Source organism: Lissotriton helveticus, chromosome 3_1 (assembly GCF_964261635.1).
Source record: "Lissotriton helveticus chromosome 3_1, aLisHel1.1, whole genome shotgun sequence".
In the NCBI taxonomy this organism is placed as follows: Eukaryota; Metazoa; Chordata; class Amphibia; order Caudata; family Salamandridae; genus Lissotriton; species Lissotriton helveticus.
The window spans coordinates 217377013-217396186 of NC_136061.1; the positions used below are offsets into that span (position 1 = coordinate 217377013).

At 42.1% G+C, this 19174-nt stretch overlaps 1 protein-coding gene across 2 annotated transcripts in view; it reads right to left on the reverse strand.

The window, feature by feature from the left end:
• Positions 1–19174, reverse strand: part of LOC144822295 (tryptase-like) — a 74017-nt gene that overhangs the window by 22661 nt on the left and 32182 nt on the right. For both annotated transcript variants that reach the window (XM_078679627.1, XM_078679629.1), the window contains exons 2-4: positions 6107–6174; positions 5278–5438; positions 176–329 (exon numbers count right to left, since the gene is read on the reverse strand). In XM_078679627.1, coding sequence (XP_078535753.1) covers positions 176–329; positions 5278–5438; positions 6107–6159 — 368 coding nt within the window. In that variant the 5' untranslated portion in view covers positions 6160–6174. The remainder of the gene's footprint in view (positions 1–175; positions 330–5277; positions 5439–6106; positions 6175–19174) is intronic.

A 19174-nucleotide genomic window follows, 5' to 3' on the forward strand; every position in this document is an offset into this window, starting at 1 on the left:
ACGTCCCACCAGAGGATGTTGTGTGCTTGTCGTCAATGTGGACAGGGTAGGAGAACTAGAGGCACTGGATAAAGCGTTGCATTAGCATAGGGGAACATGAAAGAAGGCTTAGAGCAGCATTCAAAGCTGTCTTCTAAGTCAACACAGTCAACGCAGATGCTGATCCATCACATACCTGGGCGTGAGGCAGCTGGCCACACTCAGCACCAAGCTGGCAGAGATGAGGCTGCCAATGCACACCTGAGAGCCGTTCTGCATCACTCTGACCTGCCATGGCCACTCCGCTTCAAGGTGGAGCAGTCGTGGGAGCGGTAAACATGATCCATCATCTGCAAGGAGGGAAGAGGAAAGTTTAAGTTAGCGCCCAGTCCAGCCAGTGCCAATACTAGGGCAGACTCCTCAACTTGGGATTAAGTGTCTGTCTGCCTCCAAGGACCGCTACGGGTCACAAGAGAGGTACTGTAAGCATATGACCGGGAACCCCGCCATGTTATATTTACTGCTATCAATGTTTGGGTTCATGAAGACACTATTTGAGGTTTGATCTCACTACTCCACAGAGTACCTCCAAACTCCACTGCACCTCACCCCAGCCCTCCCCATAGTGCAAATATCAGATCACTATTATATCGTTTTTTTACGTCGGCTCAATTGAGATCCAGCAATGGAGAACTTTAATAGGTTTACTTATTTATTTATTTTCCAGGTTTCATAAAGCCTATCCCTTAAAAAGGACTGCATCACAGTCTGAAAAAAACCCTTTATAACTCATGGAGACTGAAGAATGGCGACCCTTATTAACATTCCCATTCATCCATAACGTTTTTTTTAAAGTTGCCTTAGCGAAAGTATGTATAGCCACAAGGATAGAGTGTAATAGGTTTTAACATCAAGCACAACCTCCTATAACATCACTTCACAAAAGGGTGATTGTTTCTGTAAAGTCGCTCTAAACGACTCATTCTAAATTTATTGTTGGCAATTGAATAGGATAAGTGAACCACTGTACTTCACCACCAACCCTTCTATTGATTATTTTTCTGATCATATTAAGGGTACCCGTAAAAAAAGATATTTAGGGTTTACCCCTAGATATTTTTAACACTGCATCCCTGCTTTTGTCCAGAAAAACAATTATATAGGAACTCCCTACATGGTTGGCCTGCCCGGGTGGTATTCGCCTACTCGGGTGTGGAGAGGATTTCTATGATGATGCATGCCACGCTGAGCAGTGGGTGAGGTTTCTTCTTTAATATCCTTTGAATACCTCGAGTCTGTAGAGAATATTACAAATTAACTTAGAATGAGCAATTTAGAGCGACTTTACAGATTGAAGCATCTATTGTGAAGTGATTTACAAAAGTAGGACCTTTTATAAAGATAACTGGGATGTTCAATCCCATGCAGTTTTTGAATTCGCCCAGTTAAAACTCAAACTGTATTGTTAAATGTGCTTCTCTTTCATGCACCATGTACACCATACACCCCCCATAGACACAAAATCTAGACCAGTATGCACAGAGTAAAAACGTTCCCTGTGCCCTGTTGCGTCTTCATCTAAGTTCACACTTTTAGGTCTTTTTACTTATTTCTATTCTTAATTGAAAGAAATCTACTTTGTGAAATGTACATGTTTTTATTTTTTGGAATTAGATCAAAAATAACATTATTCTCATACTAGTGGATTTTCTAACATGAAGGAAGCATTACTAAAGAAAACCACTGAAACAGAAAAGAAACCAAAGGCATAAGGAGTTGCAGAAGTTTGTTCAGTTTGAGGACTTGGTCAATGCTGAGATACTCGGCTCCACAGTAATAGGCACTGGTCATGGAGACCTATGTGACTAGATTCAACATGGCGGCTCTTGGTTTAACTGTATTCACCCTTTGAAGCTATGCTGAGCTTGCGCCCGCTGCCATTCGTCTAGGTTCGCGATCTACAAACACTACATTTATACCATTTACTAACATATGTATCGCAAGATGGCGTTGGTCTTTGTAGACCACGCATAGTGGTGGTTATTTGAAAATGATCAGAATTAAACCTTTTTTTTTCTTCGAGCGCAAATCTTATACCTGTATATTAAGGCTCGGTGCTTCATTTATTTTATGCAGTCAAGACAACATAAATGAGGTTCCGGCAAGCACTGCAGCACTGGACAGAGAACAGCTCAGTGCACTGGAAGTAAAATACAAGGCTGTTGGACAGTGTGGTATGCGAGGCTAACTACCAAAGGCTGCGTGTGAGTGTGGGACACTTAGTGTGACAGTCCGCATTAGACAATATACTCAACATATGCGTTTTCCTCCTCTTGTTTACATTAGACTACCAGACATGTTTACAACGTCACACCCAGGGACAGGATGTGATCTGCCTATAACCACCCTACTGAAAGGCGGGATTAGAACTTTGGTCTCCGTGTCACAGGTCAGCAATATATCTGCATCTTCCCTTTGTACTTTACAAGATCAGACTCCTGGGCCAGAAGTGGTGTGCCAGTATCACCCTATCTGAAGGCGGGGTTGGAAACTTCGTTTCTGGGATCAGAGGTCAGCAATTCAGTCACTTAGACCACACCTCCTCCTTTCTAGAGGTGTGTGTCACTGCCTAATCAACACACCTGATGCAATTTAACATGTGATGCAAAGGATCTGCAAACAGCCTTGCATTAGGTCATCCTCGGTGCAAAGTCTACTCCTTCCCTTAGTCATCTCCCTCGTGCTCAAAGTGATAACGTCAGGTGTAAAGTCTTGCTCTCCTGGCTCTTACTAAAATGTTGCACAACAGAGGAAACATCAGTTCTTTTCTTGACTCTTTAGCGATCTCCCATTCCTTTGCACATAAATATTAATGTGTATTTTGGACCAGGTTCAGAAACTTCGATTTACATATTGATAAAGTTGATGAGATCATGGCGTGCAACCTCGCGCTACCGATATGTATCAGACTGTGCCCTGTTCTCGCACACACCCATCTTACTCGACTACACTGTTAGTGGTGATGAGATTGTGGCCGGCTTCTGTGCACATCCACCGTGTTCTACCACACTGCTGGTATTGTTGAGCTCAAGAACTGTCTCGCCTTGCACTTTTACACTACTTGTGTTGATCAGATCAAGGACTGCTGATGGGACTGCTGCCTTACTCTATGATCATCCGGAGATTGCTCGTGGCAGCTATCAGAGACGATTGTGATTTTCACTGAAGACAGACTAGGAGACAGCTAAGATATAGTCAGATTCAACTTTATTGTGAAAAATATTGCACCACGGTTTGCAGATTATATCATGGCTCGTCTCGTTCACATTCAATTTGCACTAGAAGACAGTGTGTACTGATGAACTCGTATTTTTTGCCTCAGCATCTTACTCAATAAACTGCATATGGACTGCACACTCCGCTTGCACATGCTAAAGAGATTAAGGCCACTACCTGTGCATACTCATCCTGAACAATGTGGTCTGCTCCTATACATAGGCTATTTACGCTTCTTATGTTGTTGCGTGTCGATTTAGATACCGTATATAGGTTTCCTGATTCATGCCCTTACATAGGTACAATTCACAATGCCCTTGTTTAGGCATAGCAATCCAACCCTTATTTAGGCATTGCTCATGCTAACCAAATACAGGCATGGTCAACCACATCCGATCCTCTGCGTCTCAATGAGTTCTTGGAAAACCAGACTCCTAAGCCTTTAGGACTTCCCCTTGCCTGGATATTGATTCCTCCAAGAACTCATTTATTATGCATGGACATCTATTCCTTAGGGGTTCATTCATGGCGTTCATATGCCCGATTTGTACGTCAATATGGGCATTCCTAAACACCTTCAAGGTATAAATATACCTTCACTTGCTATGGCAAAGCACAGTGCGGTTCGGCTACCTACTTGCACGACGCGGCTTGCAACAGCAACTCCCGAAGGAAGTCAAGTCCCCAACTGACGCACTGACCAGACGCTGCCATCCTCCTCGCTGAGAATCCAGCTCCAGTGTTTCTGATTCCCCTTGCGGGGTGTTAGAGATCGAATCCCGGAAAAGAGATACCAACCTCTCTCATTCTAAGGTATGGAGCTGATTAGAACCTAGAGAAACGTTTGGCAATTGTTGGCACAACTAAACTAAACTAAACTATAGCAAAAACAGCACCTACTTCTTCCCTCGTACTAGACTTAGGTTAGGTACACGGGTAGGATTATTTTAGAAGCACCAGTTGAGTATTTTAGCCTGTGTTATTGATGTATGTATTTTTAGATATGTCATAGCTACAGACCATGCTATTACAGTATTATTCCATATTACTGTTAACGCTGTACGCATGATACTTCGCATTCTGTCTTACGATTGTAGCAGTTCATATCTCTTGCATGAAAAATAAGACTGTTCAATAAACCCTTTTATTGTAACGCCTGTCTCTCTATTTCTGTGCAACTCTGTAGAAACGAAGCATGCACGGTTGACTGAGTGAAACTGTAATCTATTGTTTCCACAACTCTGAAGATATTGTTCCGACTCTAAGGAAAACAAAGTTGTCCTGTTTATGCGGTTGTCAGACACTAATCCCTTCTTGTCCATTCGAGAAAGTTTCTAGTGACCTCTGAGTTAGCTGGCACACACAAGTAATTAATTAAGTTTAATGTACTCGATAGAGACATACTGACCTCAGTCCTATGTCAAATCTGTAGTGTATATTATTCCAACGTGCACAGCCTATCAGGGGTATAGGAACTACACTACAACGTAATTAGATCACAGCCTGCCTTTGGGCATGCACCTTGCACTATCACAGTGCTTTTTATTGACAAGTTCATGGCCTCTCCTCTGCTACTTCATACAGCACCACAACACTGCTTGTGTTGAAGAGAACAAGGTGTGCACTGTCACAGCGCTTACATTGAGGAGATTGTGCTCTGCGGATGTGTATCATCACCTTTCACTATTAATCTGAACACACTGATGAGATGAAGCCAAGCCCTATGTGCATGTCTTGCACTATTGTACTGCTTGTGTTGGAGAGATCAAAATCTGCCCTCTGCACGCTCACCGTGCACTATCACACCTCTTGTGCTATTGGAAATGGCACATTTGCTATGTACTCTTGCCATATACTATCACATTGGCTGTTTTGTTTGGGTCGTAGTTTGATGCTTTGCACAATCAACTTGCACTAGCACACTGCTGGTGTTGATCAGAACAAGGCCTGTTCTTTGCACACACCTCTCACTATTGCACTGCGAGTGTCCATGAGATTGTGGCCTGTCCTTTGCACACTCACCTTTCACTATCACAGTGCTGCTGTTCACAAGGATGGCGGCTTGCCCGATGCTGCTGTAACTGTTCACCAGTGCCTGGGTCACTGTGTCGCTGCGGAGGACCGCTCCACTGGCGCTGGAGTTGCAGAACCGGAGCTGAAAGTGCACCGTGAAGGGACTGGCGCTGCAAAATATTTCTTACTCATTATTTTTTCACTGATACAATTCCAAATAGGAAATACAATATTTTCTAAATAAAGTAAATCAGCATATATAGTTCATATCTTCTATTATATCTATTTCATATATTTTTTCTTTTAGTTAACGTCCCCGAGTTGCTGAAACATTGACTCTCAAAACCTTTTAATCGAGGCTTGTTGAAATAATATATACCAAGGAGCCACACCCTTTACCTATGTATGAAATTATGTTAGTTGTCGCTTGCCATCTTTGCCTTCCTTTCAGGGGTGATGGACTATACCTTATTTACTGGCTGTAAAATGTGTGTACATCTTAAAATACATCACAAAATCTAAACATTTAAGAAGCCCTTTTTATTGCAGATTAATTGAACTTTCAAATCTGGTTATTAAACCCTTATCTTTGGCCAGCTTGCATGAAGGACTCAGCATTGTCACTATGGAGGTTTTAATTACCTAAATTACTTGTAAGCTGTAAGAAAAAGTTTGTCGTCAGACAGAAACAAGTACTTAACTCACTTGACACATTATTTGGTTGCAGGCTCCTATTAACTGAATCCAAAAACAACGAGGGAGGGAAAAAGTGAAAGGATGGCAGGAATGGATGAAGAAGTGCGAAGCAGGGAGTGGGAAACAGAAAAGACCATCCTACCTGATTGCAAAGATGGATGCATCCTTATAGATATCCTTCAAAAGACTCCCCATGAAAACTTGCTGCAGCTGAAAGACAAAGTGAGGCTAAGTTAGAGCGTACTGCTTATGACGCCAAGCAGCATGGAGAGAAGTCAAAGCAGGCACAGTTTGGGTCGGAGGATCTTCATTACTTATCTCCATGTTTGTTCAAGTTATTTGGAGGACCACACCCTATTCTTTCACCCCTAGCCCACTGTAAGCCAAGTCTGGGATTGCAAAATGTTTCTTTGCCCAGGGCAGCAAAAATCTGAGAATGCAGATCTTCACAGGCCTGTGGAAGCCATGATTTCCACATAGTTCTAAAAAGCCTAGAAGTTGCCTCACTCCGGGAACTATGACTTCACCAAAGAAAACACGGATTTGTATATATATTATTTGTGTATCTTTCACTTTAGTTGTCACCCCTAGTACTCACTACCCAAGTCCCACCAGCTATATACTAGGGCGTGCACTATATGTAAGTCAGCACTATAGAAACCCTCAAACACACCACAGTAGCGACATCATTTTTGCTTGACAAAAATATAGATCTTGCAGCAGCAACACCTGTAAGGAGCATAACGTGGGGCGTGTCATACCAATTAAGAAAAACAGCCCACTCAATACTGGTCAGGATACGACATAACCCTGACCTGATCATCTGACCTTAATCAACCGAGTTAAACAACCTCTCTAAAAAAAATATAAAAGGCACCTAGTGTCAAACATGTGATGGCCTTTAAATAGTGGTGGTGTCCATTTACGAGTCATCTAGAAAGGTCAGCAGAACCCAGTGTGTGGATGGGTGAACAATGGTATGTATATCTGAGAACGTTCCCTTAGAGCGGAGGACAAGACAGCTGCACCCACTTGCCTAATGTATCTTAGGATAGGTGAGGAGACACACAATACCAAAACGGTTTTTCTGAAACAGGATGGAGGACAAAATCACCCAGACCTTCTGGAAGTGGTCTTTGGTCAAAGACTATATACATATCCGTACAATCCACACTCATCCATAGAGGCCCTTGTAGTTCTCCTTATGACACTGGAAAACATGTCTGCTTATCCTACGATCCTTGCAGAGTCCCTATTAGGCCTGCCCTGAAACCATAGCAGAAAGAACATTAGGGCAAACTAGACTCTGCAGGGGCTGAGGGTCTATCTTGAGTCAAACTACACCTTTTTCTCCCTTTCTAGCAAAACCAATTCAGTATTTGGTGTGGAACCGCTCTTATACCAGCATCTGTTTAGGCCAACAACTGCTGTGTCACCAGATCTGTGGGTAAAAATCCATCCAAGACTACATAGGGCTCTATGTAATGCCCAGATATAAACCCAGGGTTGATGTCCCCAATGTGTTGTCCACATACTGCTTTCATCCAGAGTACGAGGAACCCTGTCATTGATGAGTCTAGTCAACTTATCCATTGGAGTGTTGGGAACAAGGCTACACTAACAAACATGTGGCAGTGACTCACAAAGGACTTAGTTCCGATCAATCGTTCTCATGGACTACCCCAGGTTCTGTCCAAGCCTTGGGGGTGCCCATCAAGGAAGCGCCCAACCTGCCCCCCCCTAGGAACTCATTCCTGAGGTGCTAAGCACTAGACTCTCTGGGGGCCTTTACCTCCGTAGGCACTCTTTCAGCTTCTCCCTTTGATACATTCTCTAGATTTTCTATAGACACAGATTTTCTTGTCACTCTGATGCTAAGGACTTATTCAATGTGCCAACCCAAATCAGAAAAACTGTTCTATTGTAACCAACCCACATTCCTCTGAGCAATATTTGAGCAAGATATGTTTCTGTCATTGTCTTATGTTATGTTATGTTATGTTAAAAATTTATAGAGCGCTCAGCTGCCACAGCAAAGTGGCGTCCCGGCGCTGTAATGAAAGATAACACAACCAGAAGAGAAAGCCAGAAGAAGCACAGAGCAGATTTAGGGCCAGATGTAGGTAATTTTTATTTACCGACCTCTTAAATACCGAGTCATACCGACTCGGTATTTAAGAGGTCGGAAAATAAAAATACCGAGATGTAGGTAATTGCAGATGTGCAATTACCGAATCGGAAACAGTCGGTAATTTCCGATGTGGTAAATACCGACCAGTTAATGCCCATGCATTCCTATGGGCTTTGAAGCCCATAGGATTGATTGGGCATATACCGGTCGGTATTTACCACATCGGAAAATACCGACTGTCACAAGGGTGCAGGGGGTGTCACTTTGACACCCTCTGGCACCCCCAAAAGAGGCTCGGGTGCCATGTGGCAGGCATACCTGCCCTAAGGGCAGGTCTGCCTGTCATATGGCATAGGTGTGCATGCACACATGTGCATGCACACCAGAAACGGTATTTTACCATCAAGTAGTATTTGATGGTAAAATACCGATGTGGTACTGCTTGTGGGACTCAGAAGAGTCCCACCTACATACCAATTGTCCGGAATCAGTAATGATACCGACTCGGTATTTTACATACTCGGCAAATTTACCTACCGGTAAATTTACCGAGTCTGTAAATTACAGGGACCTACATGTCAAATTGCTTTTACCGGGTGGTAACGGCCGAATTCGGCCGTTACCACCCGGTAAAAGCCTACCTACATCTGGCCCTGTGAGAGGTGGAAACAGAAAGGTCTTGATGGCTCTTCTAAAGGATAGGAGATCCGGTAGGGCACGGATGTCGACGGGCAAAGTGTTCCAAAGACTCGCTGCCTGTACGCCAAAAGAGCGACCACCAATTCTGGCTTTCCTGAAGCGAGGGACACATACTAGGAATTGACCCGTCGATCGTAAAGTTCTGGAAGGGGTATAGTAGGAGATTGCCTGTGCAAGGATAGGGGGAGAAGAGAGCTTCAAAATCTTAAAAACCAGGCACAGAGCTTTGAACTTTATCCTCTGTCCAACGGGCAGCCAGTGTAGGTCATGGATGGTACGTCTAGCAGAGCAGAATTTAGGCAAGCCAACCAGCATTCTGGCCGCTGCGTTTTGCACGCGCTGAAGGCATGTAAGTTCAGCTTGGTTAGCGCCCAGGAGAAGCGAACTGGCGTAGTCCAATCGGGAGAGCACCGTGGCTTGGACAATGAGTTGCCTTGTAGGGGCATCGAAGAATTTAAAAATTGGTCTGAGGCTCTGATGGACCCCAAAGCAGGTGCCGGCAACTTTTTTAGTGTGAGGGATGAAGGTCAAGTTGGAATCGAGCCAGACCCCAAGGTTCTTAGCTTCAGTCACCGGGATAGGGGCTTGACCCAGCTCCGGGGGCCACCATTGGTCACCCCATAGATGAACCTGTTTACCCAGGACTAGGACCTCAGTCTTTGCTGTATTGAGTTGGAGACAGTTCTCCGTCATCCAACTAGCCACCTCCTTGAGGGCCGTCTGAAATTTAGGGGCCTCAACCGCAGGGTCCCCATTTAGTGCAACCGCTAGCTGGGTGTCGTCCGCGTACGACACCATAGTTAGACCCCATCTCTTAGCGACAGCAGCCAGCGGTTGCACATACAAGTTAAAAAGGGTCGGGCTAAGTGCCGAACCTTGCGGGACCCCTTGGGAAATGTTACGTGGGGCAGATTCAAATGGGGGAGTGGAAACTTTGAAGGTGCGTTCTGATAAAAAAGAACGGAACCATTCCAATGCCACGTTCTCCACACCGGCCTCACGTAGCCGTTGGAGAAGGATGGAGTGGGAGACAGCCTGGGTTGGTTTCTTATGCTACTTATCGGCCTCAATTGCCTAGTCTCCACAGACTTAGGGCCCCATTAGGATCAGCACCTATAACCTGTAAGCAGCACCCGCCGGAATGCCAAAGATGCATGTTGTGCATTGCCATGCACAACGTGACAGGCACCGCGCGGTGCCTGCCACCTTGTGCATGGCAATGATGGGGGATACCATAGGTACCCCCCAAGTGCAGCCCCCTCCACCCCCCGGCTGCCCACCACAGACACCCACAGCAATTGCCGCCTGCCTTTCAATGGCAGCATCGCCGCCATTGTAAGGCCTGAACGGCCCGGCATCATAATATGGATGGCGGTGCCTTCAAGGCACCGCCACCACAGAGTTCCGCCCGGCCGGCAATCGTGACGATTGCCGACTGGCGGAAAAGCCATGGTAATATGGCGGGGGTAAATGAGGTTGTGATGGCGGGCAGATCAATCCGCCCGCCATCATAATGGGGTCCAAAGTCTGCAAGAGATGAGAGTAACCATTCCAGTAGCCACGATGCACTGACACAGGAAAGCGCATAGCAGACAGTGCCTTCCAGAAGAAGCAACGAGAAAAAAAATAGCCCATGTGCAAAAAAAAAAAACAACTCTGGAAAGCTGCGATTATTTGACCCTAGAAAATGGCAAGTCCCAAAGTCTTCGCCGAACGCAATCTTTTCAAGGCTGTAAAATGAACCATTTTCAAGAAGAAATCGATGATGACTAACCCAATTCCACTCAGATGGAGGTAAGTCCATGAAGAAATCAGTGGAAATAGTATGCCAAGCCTCCAGTGGTACTACTTGTAACGGTTGAAGGCATCCATATAGATTAGAATGTGAAGTTTTCCCCTGGAAACACACTGACTGGACTAGAATTAAGATAACGTTTAGAGTCTTCCCACATAAATGGCACCAAAAAGAATGAAGTATAAGTTCTAAAGTGGATTTAACATCTCTGTGATCAGCAGCAATCAAGTCATTACACATCTTCAAAACCTCAATACTTAGTTCTTTGAAAGGAATAAATAGGGCAGTTCCTTTAAAGGCTAGATTTTCTTCTTTACAAACCTTCCCTTGTAAGTCTTCACATGTTTTCCTTGAGACTTTGGAATGTACAACTTGAAGCTTCTCGAGGAAAGATTGTACCACCCCTATAATCCTTTGTGGCATTCTGCATTCAGCCCATCAGCAAGGGTTTTTGTTTATATTTTTTTTAACTCTTTTTATTTAACAGGCTCATCAATCATACATTTCAGATCTGAAACGGTTTCACAAGCACATCTTCAATATTCAACTCACATGCTGCATTACAATGTGGTTGGGACGGGAATCCGTAACAACACAAGAGTCATTTGGTGCTTTTCTTCACTGTGCGGGGCGCAGGCCCTTCTCACTTCACGCTAACTCGGGACCTAACATTTGTTCCAGCTTACAGGTGGATTCACAACCTAGCAAGAATATTTCTTGAGCCAGGAATATGAGTAATAGAAACATTGTATTGATTGAAAAGGTAGGCTCCATGAGCCTGTCGACTATTCCTGCACTGCATGTTCCTGAAACTTTGCAAATTCCAGTGATTCGTTCAAATCTCATAGTGCTCTGTAGCTCCCATAAAAATATTACTCCACGCCAAATTCAAAGCCAGGGGTTCTTTTTCAAGAACTGACTGATTTCTTTCAGAATCCAAAAGAACATGTGGCAATTGAAAAATGTAGTGTTCCAAACCATTGCCACCTTGAACCTGCAAGAGGATTTGTTATATATACAATCACACACGCGCTCACAAATATGTTTACATTCTAATACCTCGCGCACACACTACACCATTCTAACACATGCTCATTGTGCGCGACCCGCGCGTGTATTTCCTTTTGAATACTCCGCGAGTCATGTTATGAATCAAATATACACGTCTCGCTATAGATTACTGTTGATTGTATTAAATAACATGCATGTATAAACTGTTACTGGGATCAGTTACCACGAACGACTGGAGCCTCCAGATGTATTGTTCGAGTGCTTCTTCATTTCTGAATAAACTCAACTTAAACATAATATAAGTTGTGGATTCATTCATAACAAATTGGCGACGATGGACGGAGAAATTTAAACCCTTCAGAAGAAGCATTTCGGAGCATTTCACGACTGATCTTCAAATTGAAAATCACCTTCATTTAAATAATCGCCGGAGCATCTCCTTCACAACGAAAGCTATCCAGTCTAGAATACCGTTTTACAATTTCTTACTTAAAACGGAGCGTCAAAGCGGCAGACTTCTTACAGCGCTGAAGAAAATTTCTAATCCGCCCCGCATTTGAACAACGGAACAGGCGGAAGTGGGAACCACACTTCCTTCCAAGACGCTACTCACCGTAAGTTTAAAAGAGCGGCAGACTTCTTACAGAGCTGAAGAAAATCTCTCATCCGCCCCGCGTTTGAACAGCGGAACAGGCGGAAGAAGGAACTACACTTCCTTCTAAGACGCTACTCACCGTAAGTTTGAAAAACACTAAAGAGGTGACTTCGTTTTCACCATCTACACGGATTTTAACGACGATTCTCCAATCACAGGTAAAAAAAAAAAAAGACTGAAATTCATGACACAATTGGTGAACTACATTATCTAAAACAAGAAAACTATCATTTAATTACCACATCGTTGGATTAACTCTCCTATTTACAAGTAAACCTTGTTATTTGATTATATCTTTGTTACAAAACAAACATTAACTCAATTAATTACTACAAGCATATTTCATAAATACTTTACATAATTTGAATTAAATTTTCTCCAGTATGTGTGCTCAAGGTTACACGCTATCACCACCACAAAGCTATTGGACAGCTGGTAGCTCTCCTTGTATGCCCTGGATTGAATGGAAAGCATATTTTTTAAATTATATTGAGACTTTGGATGCCAATGGAAAAATGAAAGCCCCAGAAAAGAAAGGCATTTTCTTACACTGCTTGGGACCAGAAGGATTAAAAGCCTTCAATCAATTACCAGTTTCACTAGCAAGCGGTGATATGAATATTTTTGATAAAGCTATATATGACTTTGATAAATACTGCTCCCCTAAAGTATGTATAGGAATTTCGAGATATAAGTTCTTTCAAAGAAAACAGTTAAAAGAGGAATCTGTTGATAATTTTGTGTCTTCTCTTAAAACATTAGCATTGGATTGTAAATTTGGTAACTTACAAGAAGATCTCATCAGAGATCAAGTAGTTATGCATTCCAGTAATGACACAATTCAAGAAAGATTGTGGATAAACGGTGATGAAAATTTAGATTTCATATTATCTATTGTTAGAAAAGCTGAACTTTCTTGTAGGAGTGCACAACAAGTTAAACCTAAAGAAGTTTCCATTAGTAGAGAAATTGTTTCCAAGATCAATCATAAATATGATAACAAAAATAAGGATTTCTCCAAAAAGAAACAAACTATTTTCCCAAAAGGAAATTCTGAAGATTTTAAAAATAACTTAAAATGTTATAGATGCAACAGCAAAACACATTTAGCAAATAGCAAAAGCTGCCCAGGTTTAAGACAGAAATGTACAAACTGTGGTTTAATAGGGCACTTTACCTCTGCATGCAGAAGAAATAAGACCAACCAAAAAGTGAAATGTATTGAATTGAGTGACAATAGTGATGATGAAAATTTTACAAATGATTCTTATGTACTAAACATAAAGGAGTCCACAATCTTAAATGTTAGTGACACGACCATTAAGAAAAAGCCATTGTGTGATATGATTATTGGAGGAGTGAAAATCAATATGTATGCTGATTCTGGCTCACCCTATTCTATTGTATGTGAATCAGTTTGGAAAAAAATGTTTGTACCAAGATTAAGTAATCACTTAGAGAAAAGTGACATCAATCCTGAAGGATATTCTGGAGGGAGAATAGACATTTTAGGTTTCAGGACCTTAGTTTTCAGATTTAAGAATAGGAAATGCATTGCAAAATTATATGTTTCTAAAAAGGGTCCTTCAGTTCTCAGCTGGTTTGATTGTGGTAAACTCGACATTGTACTTGACCCTAATAGCCCCAACCCTGTCATGTTGATTGATGAACAAAATGGAATATCTTCTTTAATGTTAAATAAGTTTCCAAAAGTTTTTTCAAAAAAACATTGGAAAATTAAATAACTTTAAACACGAAATCCGCTTAAAAGGAAATGCTTGTCCTAAAATACACAAAGCCAGGAATATTCCGTTTGCTGTTAGGGATGAAGTTAAAAGTGAATTAGACATGTTAGTCAAAGCAGGCATAACAGAGAAGATAGAATCATCTGAATGGGTTTCGCCCATAGTTGTTGCCAGACGAACCAATGGCAAGGTGAGACTCTGCATTGACCTTCGCCACCTCAACAACAACATTATTGTTGATCAATTTCCACTTCCCCGCATTTCAGAAATGTTGTCTGTTGTGAGAGGATCAACATTTTTCTCAACAATTGATCTATCAGCAGCGTATCATCAGATTGAGTTAAACGATAAAAGTAAGGATCTGACTGCATTTATTACACCATTTGGATGCTTCAGATTCAACAGAATGCCATTTGGTTTAGCATCTGCAGCAGCAATATTTCAGAGAGTTATGCAAGCCATTTTAAAGGATTGCAAAAATACCATCTGTTTTCAAGATGACATATTAGTGTTCAATGAAGACAAAGATAAACACATTGCTGCTTTAGAAGAAGTTTTGGGTGCACTAAATACACATGGCCTTACCATCAAACATGAAAAATGCAAATTCGGTGTTCATTCTGTAAATTACTTAGGCCACGAACTATGTGAAGATGGTATTAAACCAAAGCCTTCACTTTTAGAAGCTATAGAATCCGCTCCCCATCCTCAGTCCAAAGACGATGTAAGATCTTTTTTAGGTTTAGTCGAATTCTACGCCAGATATGTACCTGAATTCTCATGTAGAACGTATAATATTAGACAATTAATCAAAAACAGAGTTACTTTTGACTGGACAAATGAATGCGAAAAAGAGTTTTGTGATGTAAAAAATGCTATTTGTTCCGCTAATGCACTTTCTTGCTTTGATCCTTCTCTACAAAACATCATTACCACTGATGCCAGCTCAAAAGGTTTGGGTGCTGTGTTTACTCAGAAAACCGTAGAAGGAAAAGAGGTTGTCATTGCACATGCTTCCAGAGCACTCACACCAGCTGAGGAAAAATATTCCACAATAGAAAGAGAAACATTAGCATGTATCTGGGCGTTAGAACATTTCAGAGTTTATGTTTGGGGTAAAGAATGTATTCTAAGAAGCGATCACAAACCCTTAGTAAAACTTCTCACTACAGAAGGTATGTTAAGAGCCTCAGCTCGCATTGCACGCATGTCCATGCGTTTACAAGACTTCATTTATGACATTCAATATGTACCTGGTAAAGAAAATGTTTCAGCAGACTTCTTGTCTAGAATGCCCTTACCCATACAAGAAGATCTACATAATGAATGGGATGATTTCCAAATTGCTTTAATTCACGATGAAGGTCCCATTTCAATTGATCAATCTCTATGGAAAAAGAAATATGAAGAAGATAAAATTTTGAAAAATGTAGCTATATATGTCAACACTGATTGGCCAGATAAGAAGTGCTTAGATTCTGATTTAAAAAGCTTCTGGGAAGTAAGAACAGAACTTTCATGTTGTAAAGACATCATAAAAAGAGGAGAGCGCATTATTCCACCCATAGGTATAAGAAAAGATATAGTACTACAAAACCATGAAGGACATAGTGGTATAATCAGAACCAAGCAACAAGTTAAAAATTTATTTTGGTGGCCAGGTATGGACATGTTCATTGAACGATTGATCAGAAATTGTAGCGTGTGTGCAAATTCTGATAAATCATTAGTAACTCTTAAACCTAATATGAGTACACACAACATCCCAAACAATCCATGGGAGACTATTGCTATAGACATCATGGGTCCCATAGGTCAAGAATCCAAATACGTCATTGCAGCAATTGACATTTTTTCAAAATGGCCCATCATCAAAATTGTTCAGAAAATAGACACCGATTCTGTATTAAGTTTCCTAGATAGAGTTTTCATTGAAGAAGGATTACCAATAAGAATTATTTCAGATAATGGTGTACAATTTTGTTCTAAGAAGGCCAATGATTATTTTACCAGACTTGGAATTATTCATTCCACCACTTCCTTATATAATCCCAGTGGAAATGGTACAATAGAAAGATTCAATAGGGTCCTCAAGAGTGCCATACAATTTACCAATGGTGATGAAAAAAGATGGGAAATAGAAATATTCAAAAAAGTATGGATGTACAGGACAAGTGTAAATACAATGACTGGATATTCTCCTTTTGAAATAATGAGAGGAAGGATTCCCAGAACTATTGCGAATCCATCATGGTTGATTAATTCTACTTCTTCAAAAGTTGATCTAAGTGTAGTTAAAGAAAATCTCATTCGCACTCAATGTACAAATAAGAATTACTTTGATGGAAAATTTGGCTCAAAAATAGACCCTATAGTAGAAATAGGTATGTTAGTCAAAGTAAAAAAAACATGGAAAGTCAAGAAAAGAGAAAGTTCATTCATGGGTCCTTTTGAAGTAACAGAAGTTCTAAAGAATTCAGTAAGATTATCAGACAATAAAGTTTGGAATCTCAATAGAATTGCCATTCTCAAAGCAGATAAAGATATCTATCATAAAGAACCAAATCCTAGTCATCCTGATATGTCATTTTTAGATAAAGAATCAAATAAAGACATTACACCTTGTTGTTCAAACAATGATCACACTAAACAGAGTTCAACTACAAAAACTAATAGTCAAATAAATGACATCAACACTCAAAAAAATGATACCCAAATTGATATATCTGAATCAAAAAGAACAACTAAAAAACCAAAATGGTTATCAGATTTTGTTGCCTACATATCTGGCAAAAGTTAAATAATATATATATTTTATTGTAATTTTCTTGTAAATATTTTAATGTTTTATAAGAGAGGAAGGTGTGTTATATATACAATCACACACGCGCTCACAAATATGTTTACATTCTAATACCTCGCGCACACACTACACCATTCTAACACATGCTCATTGTGCGCGACCCGCGCGTGTATTTCCTTTTGAATACTCCGCGAGTCATGTTATGAATCAAATATACACGTCTCGCTATAGATTACTGTTGATTGTATTAAATAACATGCATGTATAAACTGTTACTGGGATCAGTTACCACGAACGACTGGAGCCTCCAGATGTATTGTTCGAGTGCTTCTTCATTTCTGAATAAACTCAACTTAAACATAATATAAGTTGTGGATTCATTCATAACAGGATTGCACCAGTAGCTCTCTCACTGGCTAGTGGCTAAGGAATCACCTGGCTGACACCCCAGGGCTTCTACAAAAGTACACACTAAGGCGCACGCATAGCCACCAGACTCCTGAGGCGTGAGCCGGGAGCTTAGATAGCGATTTTTAAAATTCGAAATTCATGCTCAGAATTTTTTTTAACTGTTCCGTTTTGTTTCTCGTTCTGGGGAACTGAATTTTAATTCCTCTCTTACCGCGCTGGGTCCTTGTAGTGGCTGCATTCCTAACATCTCTTGGAGCCACTGATCGGGGCAAGGAAGGGACTTTGGGCGCCATCTTGGGTGAGGGGGATCTAGCGAGGTCGCTGGCTAGTGGCTAGGGAATCACCTGGCTGACACCCCGGGGCTTCTATGAATGTACACACTAAGGCGCCCGCGCGCCTAAGGCAAGCCCGTCTGCGCCAAGACCGCGCCAGACGCCAGGACCCCTGCATCTTCTAAGGGCGAGCCTCGCAGGTACACTCGCGACGAACTATTGGGTCTGGACACTAGATGCTCATCAGCACCGTGGGCCTTTCAAGAGCCTTCTTTTGAGTGTAATCTCTGTACTTTCAGAGTTAACCCGGAAAGGCATGATATCCGTCCATCTAACTACACCACATTCAATTTTCTTAGCTTAAACTGCCGCTCTTTGGTGAGCCATTACGCGGATGTGTTTGATCTTTTAATGGCCGAGGCCCCAGACGCCCTGTTTGTTACAGAAACCTGGCTAACCCAGGATACTGTGGCGGAGCCAGGGCTTGCCCTTCCTGACGGCTACATGATATATCATGTCAATAGAGAGGGGGGCAGAGGGGGGGGCATCGCGGTAATTGCTAAGACAACAGTCATGGTTAATTTAGTAAAAGAAGACATCGCGGGTTGTGAGAGTGCTCTCTTTAAACTAAAGTTGAGCTGTAACCTGACCATGTCTGGCCTTTAATTTATAGACCCCCGGCCCTTCAGGGAATTTTTGCGAAGATCTAGCAAATAGAATTGGACGTATGGCTAGCAAAGCGGCCAACTTCACTATTCTAGGGGATCTCAATCTGCACCTCGAACTAGAGGATAAGGCAAAGATTTCTCATTTCCTAGCTGATTTAGAAGCCTTTCAGCTGCCCCAATTAGTCTCGGAGAGCACACATGTGGCTGGGCATTTGCTCGACCCCATTTTCTCCAATCTTACTTGCCTAAATATCCTCCCCCCGTCCCGCTAACGTGGACTGACCATTCAGTCATTCCATTTTCTCTACTGTGGCAGAGTAGAGCTGATGTGCTCCGCATGGCTATTGTGACAAAACGGCCATGGCATAAGCTTGAGCAGGAGGAGCTTGCTAAGCGATTAGCGGAATGTAGATCTCAGCTTCCCTCAGACATCGAGAAAGCGCATGCGTGCTTTTAGGACTGGCTGATAGCCGGTCTGGATAGCTGCATCCTGGCCAAGAGGGGAGAGAAGGGCCATGGACTTTCAAATCCTTGGTTCTCTGACCTCTTAACATATGCAAAAAAGGGGTGCAAGCAGTTGGAAGGCGCCTGGCGTCGCTGCAATGAACCATCGGCTAAAGCTGTATACCGTAAGGCAGTAAAGGATTACCACAAGCTTATCCGTAAAACACGGGCAGAATTTATAGCTGACCAAATCCTGACAAGCTCGAACCCCACTAAAACCATTTTTAAACTGCTTAAAAACATGAAGACTGCCGGTCAGGCCAGAGCTTCCCCGTTAACTTCTAACCAGCAGTGTGAGGCTTTGGCACTCCACTTTGTTGGGAAAGTGGGTCAGATCTATTACAACCTCTCCTCTGGGAATACCCACACGGAAAGCGTTGGGGCAGCAGGACTAGCTAATGCGATGTATAATGGTATGATGACCCTGCCCTTGGTATCGCCGGACGAATTTCAGATTATAAGTGTTAAGATCAAATCTGGGTCGCCGGCCGACCTGTTGGCAGCGAGTCATTTCCG